Source organism: Solanum tuberosum, unplaced genomic scaffold (assembly GCF_000226075.1).
Source record: "Solanum tuberosum cultivar DM 1-3 516 R44 unplaced genomic scaffold, SolTub_3.0 scf00134, whole genome shotgun sequence".
Lineage (NCBI taxonomy): Eukaryota > Viridiplantae > Streptophyta > Magnoliopsida > Solanales > Solanaceae > Solanum > Solanum tuberosum.
This window is the reverse complement of record NW_006239062.1, coordinates 892,978-910,459: the sequence shown is the minus strand read 5'-3', so window position 1 is coordinate 910,459 and position 17,482 is coordinate 892,978. Positions and strand designations below refer to the sequence as shown.

General features: G+C 35.7%; 1 protein-coding gene across 2 annotated transcripts; it reads right to left on the bottom strand.

The window, feature by feature from the left end:
• Nucleotides 1-1,099: 1,099 nt before the first annotated feature.
• LOC102604530 (small glutamine-rich tetratricopeptide repeat-containing protein 2) lies at nt 1,100-17,015 on the bottom strand. 2 transcript variants are annotated; one of them, XM_006351867.1, is made up of 10 exons: nt 16,882-17,015; nt 13,780-14,036; nt 12,741-12,774; nt 9,717-9,853; nt 6,964-7,030; nt 5,184-5,283; nt 4,464-4,627; nt 2,320-2,366; nt 2,170-2,220; nt 1,100-1,725 (listed from the first exon to the last, which is right to left on the bottom strand). In XM_006351867.1, exons 1-10 carry the CDS (start codon nt 16,952-16,954, stop codon nt 1,348-1,350), a joined length of 1,308 nt encoding a protein of 435 aa, XP_006351929.1. In that variant the 5' UTR covers nt 16,955-17,015; the 3' UTR covers nt 1,100-1,347. The 2 variants fall into 2 exon arrangements, with proteins under 2 accessions (XP_006351929.1, XP_015166177.1); XM_015310691.1 differs by having other exon boundaries at nt 13,819-14,036; nt 16,882-17,014.
• Between the last annotated feature and the right edge of the window lie 467 nt (nt 17,016-17,482).

The following is a 17,482-nucleotide window of genomic DNA, read 5'->3' as shown; positions in this document are numbered from 1 at the left end:
CCACCCCCAAAAAATATATTTAAGTTTGTTTTTAAAAAATGTTTTCAATTTCAAAAATTATTTTCTACTCTAGTAAAAATAAAAGATATTTCTCAAAAAAAAAATCATTCATAAATCAAACACTAAAAATCTTTTCCGAAAAATATTTTCTACTCACCAACCAAACATGAGAAAAGAAGTAAAAAATCAACTTGTTTTCGAGGAAAACATTTTCTAGGAAAACATTTTCCATGGAAAACATTTTCCTTCATACCAAACACACCCTAAGATGAAAAGATTAAAAATATCACATTCACTAGAAGGTGCAAGTAAAACACATTGAGGATAAAATGAGAGAAAATCACTTGAGATGTGCTTACACCAATCTCTCGATATACTGGTCCATAGATATAAAATCTTAGTGAGTGAAGGTATTGAGAATAAAATGAGAGAAAATCGCTTGAGATGTGCTTACACCAATCTCTCGATATACTGGTCCATGGATATAAAATCTTAGTGAGTGAAGGTGTTAAAAAGAAATGAGTTAAATACATAAATAAAAAATTTATTTTAAAAGACCCATAAATTATACTAGATTGGAATGCAACTTTAGAGAAGAAAAAACAAGGCATAATGGATGGGGAAAAAAATTATGAGGCTATGAGCGATATCAATTAAATGAATGTATTTAACTACTTCTTGTGTCAATAAAAATTATACAGAACTTTTAATGTTTCTCATTTTTATCTTTTACTTTATATAATATAGGCTTGCTATAAATTAAATGAGAAATATGATCAGTAAGAATGAAAATCAATATAAAGAGCCAATTGTGGCCTTGTGGACACAGGAGATTAGAGAACAGTTGTAAGTAAACACTACTCCCTCCATTTCAATTTGATTATCTGATTTTAACTTGACACGAAGTTTAAGAAAGTAAAAAAGATAATCTTGTGGTCTATATTCTTTTTGAAACAGACTAAAACAAAAGCAAGACAAACAACAGAGGGAGTCCGCCCCTTTACCCACCACTACCCCTTTTTCCTCAAAAGAAGTATTTGAGTAGTGCAAAACATAGGCCATACTTCCATTTCCCATTAAAACCAGTACAAAAATGACATTCTGTAACTTTTTGAAAACTATATTTTCTGTCAATATAATCCTCTATATGAGATTGCAAAAACAGAAGCATCAGCAAAGCACCAAGGATTACACTGCAAACCTGAGTTTTAGATCTTTAATGTACAAATCAAGTTGAGGGAAAGATAATCAATTCAAATGCAAGAGTGCAGTTAACCAAAAAAGCAACAAGTAAAAAGGACGGAGATGTTAATCAACTCGAAAATGAGGCTCACTAACATAAATGCCTCAATTTGGTGTTGACCTTCCATTCATGTTATCCCGAGGATTCTCAGGAGGTTGAGCTCCTGAAAACATCTCCATAACAGACCTTAAGGTTCCTGTCAATTCCTCAGGCATCTGTTCACCAAAACCGAGATTGACACTCCTGGTTATTCTTATAATGGGCTCATTGGTTGAATCAGCGTTGTTGCTTCTTTCTGGCCCGTTTGGACCATGCTGCTCTTGGAATGCATCTCTTGGCATGTTCATAAACATGTTCGTCAAATCAGGAAAGCCATTTCCATCAAATGACATTGATCCAAATGGTGGAGGCATGGCATGACTTCTAGGTGCCCCAGCAGGCTGGTGATTTGAGTCTTGTCCATGGCTTGAAGAGGTTGAGCTCTGCAAAATACCCAAGGAAAGAAAAATGGGATTTTTTGGTTAATGCTTACTATTGTTAATTAGATCGGTGCTCACAAGTCACAATTGAGGATGGATAAATGGGCAAAGGGATTGAATTTTTAGATATGTGCAGCTGATTATATTACCACTTTGTCAGCTGACTAAACTACAGATACATGCTCCATTTTTTTTACTTTTAAAAATAAATAAATTATTGGAATCTATTCTTTCTTTTAAACAGAAAGATTACAAGTGAGCATCAATACATGTTCGTTGTCATTCCTCACACGAAAAATGCAGCATTAGATGGTGCTACTGCAGACAGATTATTACAGGTACAGGCTATTGAGCTCAGCACATGATTTGGTTGTTAATTGCATACCTTGTAATTATCAACTTAATAATCTAGTAAAGTTCTTCTGTAATGCCACAATTGTCAGTTACCTGATCATTCCCCCTCCTCTGTTGCTCTTCTTTCAACTTTTGTTCTGCCACCTACAAGTTTTAAATACGAGAGTCATACTTGGGATAATACCGCAAACACCATTTTCCAGCTAATAACCTTAAAAACCACAATTAATAATAGGAACTAACCCGTATATTTTCCTTGACGGAATCATTATTAGGATCCAACTGCAATGCTTCATAAACAAGGCTTTATGTCAGAAATAGATTTCTTTTAGCGGATTAACTAGAGAAGAAAATCCAAATCTTTGTATCTGGCACAGATTATCTAAATCCCTAACATAGTTGACACTGCAGAGATAAAGTGCAAACCTTTTTACACTTCACAAGACCGATGTATAGACAGATACATTACTAAGCACCATAATATAACACATAATAATTCACAGTTGTGGAAAGTTGAAGGGAGCCTTGGCGTAAGTGGCAAAGTTGTACTCATGCGACCAAGAGGTCACAGGTTCAAGCTGTGGAAACAGCCTCTTGTAGAAATGCAGGGTAAGGTTGCTTACAATAGACCCTTGGGGTCTGGCCCTTCCCCGGACCCCCGCATAGCAGAAGCTTAGTGTACCGGGCTGTCCTTTTTTATTCAAATTCACTCCAAACTTATCCCTCATAGACATAGATATCAATCGATGCCCCCAGTTTGCATGTGCAAGGCGGGTTCCATCACTTCCAGTGCAGATTCTGACTGAAATTCTACTTTAATCCATTTAGGGGTCGTTTGGTACAAACATTGATAACGCAGGGATTCGTAACACATGGATTAGTAATGCAGGGATTATTTTTTATCAAGTGTTTAGTTCATTGCTTCCCACTTAATCTTGTGTTTGATTTAAAACTCTGAAATTTTTTTTCCTATAATACCCTTGTCTTATTATGAGATTGTTTATTTCATGTAATTGGGTCAAGGTAAATAAGTAGATAACCGCCGGATATTATTATTTTTTGTAGGATTTTCTATTTCATTTAACTAGTTAAGTTAAATACATGTATATAAAAAAATTGTTATTAATTTTGAGGTGTGATGTACCATTACAGAGATCCTTGATGGCACGGGTTATTTCTAACTTTTTGTTGGTCAAATATATCTTAAACTTAACATAGATTTAAGACTGCTTAAATTGTTCAATACGTAAAGCTTATTAAAAAAACAAATAATTCAAGTGGTTAATCGACAAACTACATTGAATAAAAAAATGGAGAAAAAAATATTTGTGAAATCATCAAATTAAACTAAACGCATTTGGAGAATAAAAAAGAACATTTATAACCATTTCAATATGAATAAAAAGGAAATCAAATTACAGAAGAAATTTTGGAAAATGAATAGGGAGATAGTTTAGTCATTTAGGGGCCTTATCCAAGGATTGTTAAATCTTGGATTAATTATCCCTCCATTTACTAGGGATAAAATAAGACCATATATGATGTATAACTAATCCATGCATTAAGTTAAATAAAGTAACCAAACAATGTATTAGATTGACTAAATTTTAATCCATGGACTATTCTACTATATACCGTCTACCAAACGGGTCCTTATTGGTTGGGGATGGAAGACTTCACTCACCATCTCTTGATGAAGGAAAAGGCAAGGAGGAAGAATGAAGGGAGGGTGAAGAGCATTAAACGCAGATAGTGGTTTCTCTCACTCATCTTTTCCATTCAATTCTTTAAATTGCTTCTATTTGATTTTGTTATTATGCTTTAGTGGGTACCCACAAGCATAATAATGACTGAAAAATGAACTTAAACTTTTCACTAACGAAGTAGGAGGATCCAACTGTCTTTTTGACATTTTAGCCAACGTTCCCTTTGCCTTATCAAGTACAGGACTTATATATAACCTAATAAAAAGTGAAATCTGGCAGACAGTTCAAATACCTAAGAAGCACGATTTAAGACATTTGCAGTAATGTTAGGCGTTAGCTGAGGTTTGTGAAATCATTCTTCAAATCTACGGCTTCATCTTAAATAATATGTCAGCATAGTTACTATGTATCATGGGAAGAACTTCAAATAAAATCCCATGGAGAACTGATGAAACTAACTGAAACAAAATATAGAAAATGAGGAAACAGTTAATTTCATCAGTTAAAATATAGAACTAGAAACCACACCAGTAGCCACATACCAAAGATGTTGGAGCATAAAGATGACCATTCTCAATAAATTCAAAGATATAATGTACTCCAAAATACCAAGAAGCCTTCAAAAATTCTAAAACCAAACCAACTGAATTATTAATAAAGAGAAAAGATTCTTGATCCAACCTTTTGTGAATCCCTTATCTATGGCATCACGGTACTTCCCTTGAGCATAATAGACAAAACCCAATCTACTATAAGCCTTGCTATAATTGGGGTTGATTGCAATAGATTTTTGGCAGTCTTGAACTGCTGCTTCATATTGGTGGATCTGGGTTAAAGCAGCTGCCCTGATACATCACAAAAACTTCATCTTAAAATAGGCCTTTAGAGATATTCACAATGAGAAAGATTCATCTAATTGCTTTTAGAATTTTCAGAAAAAATAGAAAAAACAGATACTCCTTCCGTGCCATGGTTTTTGACGGGCAATGGAGTTTAAGAATGAAAGAAAGATTATTGATACTTGTGGTCTAAAATAAGTCATAGATATTTGTGTGACTATAAATCATCTCATTAAGGGTAAAATGAAAAGTTTAAAGTTAAACTGTTACTTTTTCTAAGAAAAATTAAATATGACCTGGAGGCCAATTTTATATATCAAATAAGCAACAAAACAATGTCTTTAAAATAAATAAACAAAAAAGGCCCAACAGGCAACGCAAAAATGCAGAACTAAAAGACCGGCCCAAACAAAAATCACCAGATATGTTCTAAATATAGAAAGGTGTCACTTTTTTGGACTGACTAAAAAGAGAGGGTATCACATAAATTGGAACGGAGAAGTAATATTTTTGCATGCAAAAACGATAATGAATTTCTTCCATCAATGTGATAATGACGCACCTGTTGCAATAGTAAACTGCATTATCTTCACAAAGTGCAATTGCAAAAGAATACAGCTCAATAGCATCAGGGTAAAGTTTTGACTGCATCGCTTTATTACCTATTACAAAATCACCAAAAGAAAAGAGAACTTTGAGTAAAATCTTTTTGAAAAAAAATGAACTATACCGTTGAAAGGAAACTAAACCTCTCCACGAGAAGATGTCAACCTCAAGCACAAATTTTTGGGAATATTCAAGTAAGACCCCTCTTGAAAACATTACTCTTCCCAATGATTGAGGTAGCTCAAGGCTCAATCCTCTGTCCCGTAAAATTAGGATTCAGCTGAGTGTATGGAACATGGCAGAATTAAGGCCCGAGGGAAGTTCAAGTTACTGTGAAGTGTGAAGTGTGAAGTGTGAACCAAGATTAGCTTAGCCTGAATTCAACTCAACATGATTTGCACATTTCATCCTGTAGAAATATGAACTACTAATAATTTCACGTGTTATCGTGATTCAACTAGTTTGTTTTTCTTAAATATACTGGAAACTAGGCACGTCTTGGAATGAAATGGGTCCAAATAGGCAAAATGAATATTGAAGTTCGATATTTTGATAACAGTGGTACTCTGACCAACTTGCACGCACATCAACTATTCCACTCTTTACCTTCATGACCAGTACAGATATGGGGTAGCACCATCCACCCCAGCTTAAGCAGATAAGAAGAGATCACCTAATTTCTCTTATATTTTCTCTCTTGTGGTCTTTATTCCAACTTCATAGACCGCCTAAGACCATCACCTTGTGTGAAATATTGACGATTCATATAGCCAAGTGTCCATTTTGAAGTTTGAACGTAAGGGGAGGGGACTATGGACATTTCAACTATCTTGTCAAGCTGAAAGTTGAATATGGAGGGAAAATCAAGTTTAGGAAGATTGCCCGCTGCAGCAGAATATACTAAGACAAACCTTTCGCCAGGTATCAGTTTAGCACTAGACAAGGAGGCCTAAATTGAAGATTGTATAATTGGAAATGAAAAGAACATGAGGTTCAGGAGGCATTCCAAGACTGGCAAATGGAAATCATATCCTAGTTCTTTGGTTAGCTAGAAGAAGCTAACAAGTTATGGAATGAAACTGATTCTTCCACTTGGAGAGCAAGGAAGGACGGTACATTTTAGGTGAAATCTTGCTACAAGGTACTGATGGCTCTGCTAATGAAAGAAGAATATTTCCCTGGAATGCAATCTTAAACCCTGTTAAACACTTATTACATTGCAGCAAAAGAAACCTGTTTAACAATGAGAACTTAGGAGTTATTACTAGTGTGAAGAAATAGTCGAAATGGCAAAAAACTACTGTTGGATTTCCCTGTTTGCTGGCAAAGCTGGAGTTTATTTCTAAATCTATTTGGTGTACCATGGATGATGCCAAACATTGTGAACAAGCAATAGAATGTTACGAAGGATAGAAAATAAGACAATGCAAACAATCTGGAATACAGTGCCTTCTTGCATGTACGAAGAGAAAGAAATAGACAACGTTCTGATGGGAAGAATGAGTTAGGGCTGTAATTCTATGCTTCTATGGTTACGATTCTAGAAGTCATACATCTTTATAATATTTATCTATTTTGCTGCAAATGCAAAAATTATTTGATACTCTCTTACATTTATTAACTCATTATATAGTTAATCGAGATATAGTTTACAATACTGGAAATCTCACCACTTTGCTGTTTCATCAATAAAATATCTTTACTTTTTGAGGAGAAAAAATGTAGTTACAATATACCTTGCGATTTTAAGATCTCAGCAAGGTTGTTTCGGTTGAACATTGCACATCCAGATTTTTGCATCTCCTAAAACCGTAAAAATAAAGGCGGTAGGAAAATATCAGAGGAACAATAACTGCAATAATTATAATGAATCATGACAAGCAACACTAGCCAATGGATGTACACAAGCAGCTGTAACAGGCTCAGTGCCTGCGCCTATTTATAAGAAATAGATTAAAAAAACTAAACTAATCAACTGAAATATGGTTTGTTGAAAGAGAGAACAATCGGGCAAATAAGCTAAAAAGTGGGAGAATTTTGTGGAGAGACCAAGGTGGTTATTAGAATGTCTTCTCCCTTCACTATTCTACTAGATTACTACTATATAGAAGTGGCTAGAAGCACACAGCTATTCGTCGACATGCATGCTTCTAACCGATGGTATTTTTGGAAATTCAGTACTTTCTCCGTTTTAATTTATGTGTCTTTTCTTTTTAGTTTGCTATATATTTGAAAATTACGTAAAAAGTATTATAAATCACAACAATTAACAACTTAAAATAGGTAAAAAGACCATATAAAAAATTTGATTGACTTGCGAAAATTTATCAATGTCACATATATTGGGACAGAGAGAGCAACATATATATAACAAACTAATTTAGTTACATAAAGAGTATTATAAATCACAATAATTAACTTAAAATATTTTTAAAAGCATTGAAGAATTTAGTTAACTGTCCAAATTCCATTTGTGCCACATAAATTAGGACAAAGGGAGTAACATATATTTGACACATGCTGGCACGGCTTATGTATCCTGGTTTAATCTACATTTTGGAGAGGGGTGATAGTACATATAGGAAGGGGGTGGAGAACTAAAGATGTCAGTATGCTTTGTGGTAGCGGATTGTGGAGGAATATGATGAAAGGATGGGTAGAATTTAGTGGCAATATATCATTTAGGATAGGCGATGGGAGAAGGGTTAGCTTTAGGGGACACAAGTGGTGTGGGCATAACTTCTTGAAAACTGAATTCCCTAGCATTTATAGGGTATCATGTCAAAAGGAGCTGACAGTTCAGCAAATTTAGGGGATACAAGGTGATTCAGGAGGGATTTCCATGTTTGGGAGGTAACCGAGTTTCAAAGATAGCTAGTTTTGCTTCATAAGCAATGTATGCCAATAGATAACCTCTATGCTTTGAGGTTGGTTTGGGGAATAGCATAGTGTTCTCTGTTAATTCCTTTTATAAAAAGCTCTTGTCACACAACAATCATGTTTTACCACGTAAATTATTATTTTTTTCAATTCATTTTCCTTTCCCTTTTCTTTGTTTTCTTCTTCTCCCCGTAAAGATTCACTAATAATAACAAAGCCATATGGCCTTATACAGGAGGTATACCAAAAAAAGAGAGATCTACAAAATATGATTCTCTCCAAAAGAGACCTAGTCCTCTATACAAACATGAACTATATGAGTGCACCAAAAGAATATAAGGGATCGATGACTACTCCTCAATTAGGCAAAGTTCATTGCCACCCCCTCAATAGCTCTCTTATTTCTCTCTTTCCAAATGATCCAATAAAAGACCAAGAGGAGTAACATTCCAAGTCTTGTGCCTTCTTCTCCTAGCTCAACTCTTCAACTGAACATTAACTCCTTCGCGGATTTCGGCATATCCCAAGAAACACCAAAACCAACTAAAGATATCCCACCATCACATCGTGGCAATTCTGCAATGTAACAAAACATGATCCACATCCTCACTTGCCTCCTTACACAAGAAACACCACCTTATACAAACAACCTTTCTCTTCCTAAGATTCTCCGCCATCAGCAACCCCTCTAGTCGCCAACCATGTGAAGAAGCACACCTTCCTCAGTACATTAGATATCCAGACCGATTCAAATGGGAAACTATCCTAGGCCTAACTCAACCTCAAAAGCTAGCTCATGAGGGGAGGTTTGTCCAAGTTCATATAAGGAGACCAATTTCCCATCCCTCTACCGATGTGGGACTTCTTAACAATAGAAAAATACATGATTTTTTACTTGAAATGCTCTTCTCATGTGCTGCTGGGAAGTGCAACACAGTCCATGGCATGTAGGCGTAAAAAGGGGCTCTTAGTACCAGTTTATATGAGTTCAGAGGGGTACCCAACATTGTTTAAGGTTGTACAAAAAAAAAAGACGACTACTTTGAGGGTATTTATGTATAGCTACTTCACAAAATTTACTTTCTTGGATAAAGAATTAAAAGCTATATTTAAGTGAAATACTTAGTGTGGAGATGAGGCCCAGGTTACATGAATTGATGCATCGTCTAAGCGAAGCAAATCACAACTTGTATTCTCTAGGGCATAAGCGCTCTCATGCGAGTCTTTAACAACAATGAATTCCCCCTTTTAACATCGGTCTTTTTTTTCTGATCAAGCCTTTTTGTTTTCTTTCTTACATCATCACAGGGAAATTTTAACATCGGTCATAATGGTGTCAAACAAAGGAAGTATGAGCCCTTCATATCTAGGAAGCATTTTGCATCACACGGTGAACAGAAAATACTTTGATGTCACTTCTTGAATAAAATATACCATTTATGAAGTATTGTTCACAGATTACACCACAAGGTTGAGAACAGAAAAAGGGAAAAAAAAACAGGTGTGAGATGAAATGATGTGCTTCCTTAACCAATTCCAACGAGTACAGAATACTCATGCATCACAGTTGTAGAACCGTGAAGAAAATAACTTATGTGTCAGTATATACCTCCAAAGCAGTATGGAATATCCTCGATGCTTTATCCAACTGAGCCTGATCGTCGTTTCCATCTGGCAAGCTTCTGAAATAGTGAGTTTTTTCAAGAGCATCAAAAAACTGCCCAAAGAGCTCATCTTTGGATATACCTGCAAAGTATGATAAACAACAAGAGTTGATTAGCATAAAGAAAGAGACTAGGGCAAACAGGAAATAGGCAGTTCTACCAGCCACTGCCACAAACATATGTTGTGAGAGAAAAAAATATAGAAGGCAAAACAAGGTTTAAAATATATGGATGACGTATTTGGTTCAACAAAGAAAATGGCACAAGAAAATGCATCTAAAAAAGTAACAGTAACAGAACAAAAGACTACAGGAAGAGCAAGTGACACGCACTTGCTGTTCTTTGCAACCATGTCAGAAACCTACATGTATGCCATTTGAACTAAAGGCCCCACTTCCACATTCAAAAGAGAGGTTGGAAAATAGCTAGACATGTGTAGCCTAGAAGAATGATTTTGTTACATCTAATAATCAATAAACTAAACCTCAATCCCAACAAGCAGAGAATACTCTATACGAATCTACTATACATATTCCGCTTTAGTCTACCTATTTCATTTCATTACTAAAAAAATTGTCTATATCGAAAATCAGGGATTCTCCAAACATAGCTAACCAGACATCTATCTGAACCAACTTCTCTGATTTTATTGAAGACATGGAATTAGTGGGCCTGGAGTTGTTAGGGGAAAAGATTACTTGGAAAAAAGGAGATAGACAAAATATTACTGCTTGGTTGGACAAATTCCTTGTATCAGAAGAATGGGATGCCAGTTTCAGGAACATCAGACAGTCTATTTTACAAAGGATGACTTCTGACCACTCTCCACTAATGATTCAATGTGGGGATTGGGAGACAACCAGCTCCTACTTCAAGTTTGAAAACAGGTGGCTGCATACAGAAGGGTTCAATGAGAGGGTTGGGCTCTTTCAATTTCAGTGGTAGCCCTGATTATATTTTGGTGGCGAAACTGAAAGCTCTGAAAGCTAAATTGAAGGAGTGGAGTAAGACAAGTCAGGGAAATCTACGTATTCAGAAACAAATGGTTCTTTCCCAGCTTGCTAAACTGGAGGAGATACAGGAACATAGAGCTCTACAGGAATAAGAGACAGCTTCTAGAATGGCTCTTACTATGGAGTTCGAAGATATAGCCAGCGCTTAGCAAGGAAGAGATTGCCAGGAGACAAAGATCCAGGGCAACCTGGCTACAACATGGGGACAGAAACACGTTAGGGGGTGTTTGGATTAGCTTTTTTTGAGTAGCTTATAAGCTAAAAGCCATAAGTTGGGGGTAGCCAACTTTTGGCTTTTAGCTTATTTTTAGACACTTTAAGCCTAAAAGAAAGTGCTTAAAAACACTTTTTGTCTTTCCCAAACACCTTCAATAAATGGGAAATTTATCCTTGACCTTATTTTCATGGTTCACAATAATATACTGAATTACTATGAAACTATGTGAAAAATAAAAGAGGCAACTAGATTTAAGGTATTACTTCCTATGTCCCATTTTATATGGCACACTGATCTTATTAGTTTGTCCAAAAGAAAATATAATATTTAGAAATATTTAATTTTAAACTTTCCATTTTACTCTTAATGAGATGAGATAATATATAGCAACACAAATGTCTATGACGTATTGAGGCCACAATTTTCAAAATGTCGTTCTTTCCTTCTTAAAAAAAATCCAGTCAGACATCGTCACATAAATTGAGACCGGAAGAGTAATAAACTCATTGCCAATAGAAATGACTACAGTTTTTATTGGCAAAAAGTTTAGAAAAGAGTGTTACTATAAACACAACAAATAATCGTTTGGTATAGACAAATTAAAAAATTGAAACTAGGCAAAATATAGATGCAAAAAGTACACGAACCAATTTAAACTTAAGAATTGGATGCAAACATGTACATTTAAAAAAAAAATAGTTAGTAGTTCTTTAAATAAGTTCTCTAGTTTCTTGTTCCTGATCACTAACAAGTTCATTAACAACGTTTTGTTAACAAAAACTCTATTGCTTTGACAACTATATTAATTGCCAAGTGTTGCCCTCTTAAAGACAGACCCGTGGTGATGAGGTGTAGGTCTAAGTGGCTTGGTGCTTGCACAAAACAGCCATCTAAGCAAGGTGGAGCATCTAAATTGGGCCGCACAAAACTTCAGAGTTTAAGTGTGCTTCAAGCGAGCATTTAATGACACTGAGTCCAGTGGTGAATCTAGGATTTGAAGGTCATGGGTGCTCACTTCCTTTAACATAGAGTTGCTTGCCAAGAAGGATTTCCTTCTAAAAGCTTACTAGTATTTTTATAGTTTAGTTAGTAAATGAAATACTAAAAATAGAGAAGTGGAAAAATAATAAATTGGAAAAAAAGAGTAAGCAAATAGCAGTGAAAAAGGTATAAAAAGAAGAGTAAAAATGTAAGAAAAAAATTTCAGTTTGCCCTTTTTTTCAATTAAAAAAAGAAACTTTGGTTGTTACTAGGATTTGAACCCTCACACTCACGGGTATCAACGCAAACTTTAACTTCAGCTTGAGAACCAAAGCACCCATCAACCGTTTTTGTTAATGGGTGCTCACGAATACATTATATGAAATTTTCAATATTTTCTATATACATATCCAAAATTTCCGTCGGGGTCAATGGGTGCTCGAGCACCTGATACCATATACGTGGATCCGCCCCTGACACTGACGATGACATGAAGATGACAGCACAAACATATAAACAAGAAATATTTAAAGTAAGATGGTTAATTGTGGTATACTAGTCAAAATAAGAATCTGAGGACAATATACAGAGCCCTTCAATGAGAAACCTATAATTTGGAGCTAAGTTGCACAGACTCTTCACTTGATGCTGCACCCATGTCGGATTCTCCAAAAATTCACTACTTTTGGAGAATCCGACACGCACACATTGACATTTTTGAAGAGTCCGAGCAACATAAATTTGGAGTTTAGCCTTACCAAAAGTGTGAGCTTCTTTTGTCCTATCTTCGGCCTGATAAAAGAAATAGAATGTGTTAAAGAGTTAAATGCTGCACAAAAAATGTCGAAAGTAAAAAGCAACCACATACCAATAGTTCAATTAAATTGGTAGGACAAAAAGGAGATTAACGGTAGCTAATGTTTGACCTAAATAAATTACAAAAAATGACTATGGCAACAGATATTGTTACGGTAAGTCCTCTTTCGTGGCTGTACTATCAAGCACACAGTACTCCAGATGTAAGCATTTGACAATCATTTCCATGCTAGATTGTACCAAACCCATCCTTAAAAAGAAAACTATTTCGAGCAAAGATTGACTAGGGACAAAATTTCGCGTGAACTTTCATCAACAACAACATACCCAGTGACTTTTCATCCAGAATTTGAATTTATCCATAAAATTCTCTGGCATCAAGCACAGAGTTTCTAACCAATAGAACTACTTTACATCATTGTTCAAACATATGACAGCAATGTAATGATAAATTTATAAAGTGCCTATTTTTTAGGCTGTATTTTGATGCTTAAGTACCATGGTCAAGCACAAGTATAAGAGTTGAGACACCCCGAACACGATATCCACAGAGGACAATCTTGTGGACCTCTTTATTTCAACAGAGAGATTTACTGATACGACTATTATTAGACGTAAAGGTGCATAGCAAACTTTACTACTTATTAGATGCCCTGGAATGTGACTTAACGATCATGGTCATGCCCCAAATATCTCAATTTTTCCCAACCATGAAGGAAAACTATTATTGTGTTAACAGTAATGAAAATAAGAGAAAATGTAGATGTAGACAACACAATAGATTTAACCTCACAGGTTTATAGCTGATAGGCCCCCATATAGAAAAGAGAAAGCAAACATGCTGATATAAGGAATAGAAACTGGACCTAAAATACATGAAATAAGGGGAAACTATCCAAAAGAATCAAGCTGAGAAGATTAACAGATGAAATTAAGGAAATAAAACATCAAAAAGAAGGGGGTAGGAATGAGAGGAGGAACCAGCAAATGTGATCCATCTGCATCTATAGCATCTACAACCTTCTGCCCTGAAGATGTACAAGGAGCATTTGACGAAGATACATCATGCCTAAGATCTACATTTATTTGGCTTTGGTCAACTGCTTCCCCTGAACTGAATATGTCCACTAATGAATCTGAACTTGAGGCATGAGATGAAGGATCAATCTTAAAAGCCTCTGATAGGCATTGCTTAGCAACCTCAAGTCCTTCATCATCAACTCCTGCAGCAGGTTCCACTATGAAACAAGAGAAACATTGTCAGTAAATGCAAAATTGATATACTAAGACTTGAGGAGACTTCCAAACTGACAGAACAAACACCAGAACAACAAACATGATTAAGAGAAACGAGAAAGCAACATGCGCCAAATAATGTAATATTTAAATGCTTTATTAAGGCATTGAGGTTCCCAAATCCCAACTAGATCTAGTATTTCCCAATTCTGCTGCCCAGTCAAGCAGTCTAATCTAACCTGCCAACTGAGTTTTGCTTCAATAAATGTATTTGGAATCCTTAAGGGGACACGTTAGTGCTCATCTAGTACTTCTGTATGGAACCCTCACCTATTAGAGCAAATAACTTGGTCTGGCATAAGAGTTCAAAGCCAAAACTGGTCTCTTGTTCCTAAAAGGCTAAAACTAAGTTGTATGATCTCTCACTCTTACATCCTGACTTCATTTATTCTTTCCAAAACATTTTTTTATGTATAGAGTAATCTGGTTATCTTTCATAATAATAAGAGAAATTGATCCGGCAGAACTGTCTGAATGTTCAAAACAGGGCCACATACAAGTCAAACAGAGCAGCTTGGTGAATCGAACCCCCAACCTCAAACTTGGAGGCACAAGGTGCTTTCCACTTGAGCTACCTCTCGTCCCTTTTCATTAATCTCTTCACAATAAATACTTGTCAAAATCACGAGGATTTCATTGGAAAAGAAGAATTAGCAACAGATACTACTACATCAAAAAGAAGGAAATAAAATGTCCAACTTTACGTTACACAAGCTGGACTAACAGAAACATCTTTTAAATCACATAAATGGTCCCAGATGTTTGAGCTAAGTTGTTACTTGTTACTTTGTTCTAAATATTCCAATTTTCTTGACTCCAGTCTCCACCCTATAGCATAAGATTGGTTTGGTGATAAACTGGTTCCTACATTCATTAGCAACCAAATTACGGCCATCACTCAAGCCTCCAGTGATTGTGTTAGGGCCATTTTATGGAAAAAGACCTATTGCTTTCCCCCACTACTCCACATTTCCAAGAATTCTTTCGTTTGACCTCCACCATCTATTCTTTCCAGCCCAAAACGACAACTATTTTGAAGCATGTTGTGGGATTTTGGAGATGTCATTGGGAAGTGACGAGATGGTTTGTTGGTTTGTGAAGGGATTATAGAAGAGGAAAGAATATGAGGATGTGAACTGGTGCGAAAGAGGGCAGGTTGAATATGTATACTGATGGATATTTTCTTTTAGGATCACATTCCAAATTTACAATATTCAACGTTTATTTATTTAGCTAAGGTCTCAAACTTGGATGATGGATCAATGCTACTTTGATCAGGATGGATCAATGTAATTAGTAAAAGGAGGCTTAAACAAGGCAGGGAAGTGCAGAGGATGTAGCGGTAGGGTTGGAGATAGGTATGATGGTTGTAAATGCTAAAAGATAAAGGTCAGGGGAAGTGGGTGCCATGACCAAAGGCTGGATGAGGAAAACATGGTGGTATGGCTGATCAGATTTAGACTGCGGGATGAGAGGCGGCAGCCTGATGGTTGTGAAGCATGACTAGTTTCTTTTTCACTTTAAGTTTCTCCTTATCCTTGCTTTTTTTATGATTCCCTCTAAGTTTGGTGTGTTCTTACAAATCACTTAGTAAGTAGCATGTTCATTTTTGGCTTATCCTTTTAGCCTACAATCTTGTTTTTCCCCACTTTTTAATCCTTGATGCTCAGATTCAACTAGATGCCAGGATGCAGTTCCTATTGTTTGTAAGAATCATTCAAGGGTGTGGCGTAGTGGTCGATGAAGTGGGTTGAACATCATGAGGTCTTGGGTTCATATCCCACTAAAGACAAAACACTAGATGATTTCTTCCCATTTGTTCTAACATTGGTGGACAGAGTACTTATTGCTGGTGTGAGGTGCCAGGTATCCCGTGGAGTTAGTCAAGGTGCGCACAAGCTGTCCTGGACACCATGATTATCAAAAACAAAAGGAATCACCTACAACACCAACTCCACGCCATAGGGATAAAATCAAAATTGTAATTTAACTCATTAACTGAGAATTAAAATGTGATTTACTAGCCTAACAACTCTCCGTACAGCATTCAAAATGCTAAAGATAGGCAGCCAAAAGTTCCCATTTGCAGTTCTGTTCAATCCTTTGTAGGTTACTCATTCTCAAAAGAAAACAATGCCTTCTAACCACTGGTGCTAGAACCACATCAACTGTCATATGCAAAACCCTAATGTTGCACCCATGCATGTCCATAGTAAACACTCCTACCCCTAACATACTTTTTGAAGAATAGCTTTCCTTGTGTCACTTCAAATTCTCATGTTCAACTCCCTTTAAACCTACTGGGCATAAGAGATGGTAAGCAGGCCCAAAACCGACCAATTACCATATACGAGAAACTAATGCTTCACTGACGAGTTTCAGATCTAAACTGAATATGCTGAAAAGATCAACTTGTACCAATTAATACAAAAGTATACCCTAAAGTAACTCTTACCGTAAGAAGTTTTAGTTTCCCGTTCTAATCCTGATCCCCTAAAAGAGATAGAGATAATTAATCAGCACGCTGGATACATTTTGCAGTGCACTAGCATAATTAATCATCTCTGTCTTTAGTGTAGTAAGCCGATAAATTGATTTCATTTTATAAAATAAACTGTTCATCGCTGATTTAGCTTAGCACTATGCGTGGGAATTCTGATTAGCACACTCTGTAAAGCTCATTTCTGTTTAATCAGTACACAATTTAATCTATAGACTGCGAAAAAAATGTGTATGGATCCATCAGAGAGAAGAGAAATATATAGGTTGAGAATTGGCAGAACTTACCAGAATCAAGGAAGCGCAAGAAGGAGAGAACTATGCGACGCGAGAGAGGAGAATCCGTCTTCAGCTTCGCCATTGACGGAGGAGACCACCGCGTGGCTTTTTATGAATCTGGTCCTCTTTATATGGCGAAATGCACAAATTATCCTCTTTTATTTACTCTAATTTAATTAAAGTTCACTAGTTTTAGGTCTAATTCGTTTATACAATATTTATCATTCAGATTCACTCTCATAAGACCTTGTTTGACTAAGTGACTAAATCATTATCCATTTTATGAAATATTTTTCTAAATAGTAAATAGTGTTGTTTTTTAAAAAAAGATATTGAAAAAATAGTCAAATGACCCCAAATCTATTATCTAATTTTCAACTATACACTTATATTTTATGGGAATCTTATTACCTCCTTAAACTATTTTAAAACGTTATAAATAGCACCCTAAAAATAGACATTCACATTCTTAACATGCAATGATAAACAAGCGCTCAGGTATATATAATGATTTTTATATTTATAGTTCATTCTTTAAATTTTACTAGTGTAGTTCCCGTGTGATGCGCGGGACATTTAGGGGAAAAATATTATTTATGTTTATTCATAT

Bases quoted from the DNA above. Each gene is read 5' to 3' on its own strand.
- LOC102604530 (XM_006351867.1), bottom strand. From the start codon at position 16,954: ATGGCGAAGCTGAAGACGGATTCTCCTCTCTCGCGTCGCATAGTTCTC. The intron at 2,367-4,463 runs GTTGGATCAAGA...TTGTTTATGAAG, and splicing joins AGATAAGGGATTCACAAAAG to CATTGCAGTTGGATCCTAAT. The intron at 2,221-2,319 runs GTTAGTTCCTAT...TAAAACTTGTAG, and splicing joins CCGTCAAGGAAAATATACGG to GTGGCAGAACAAAAGTTGAA.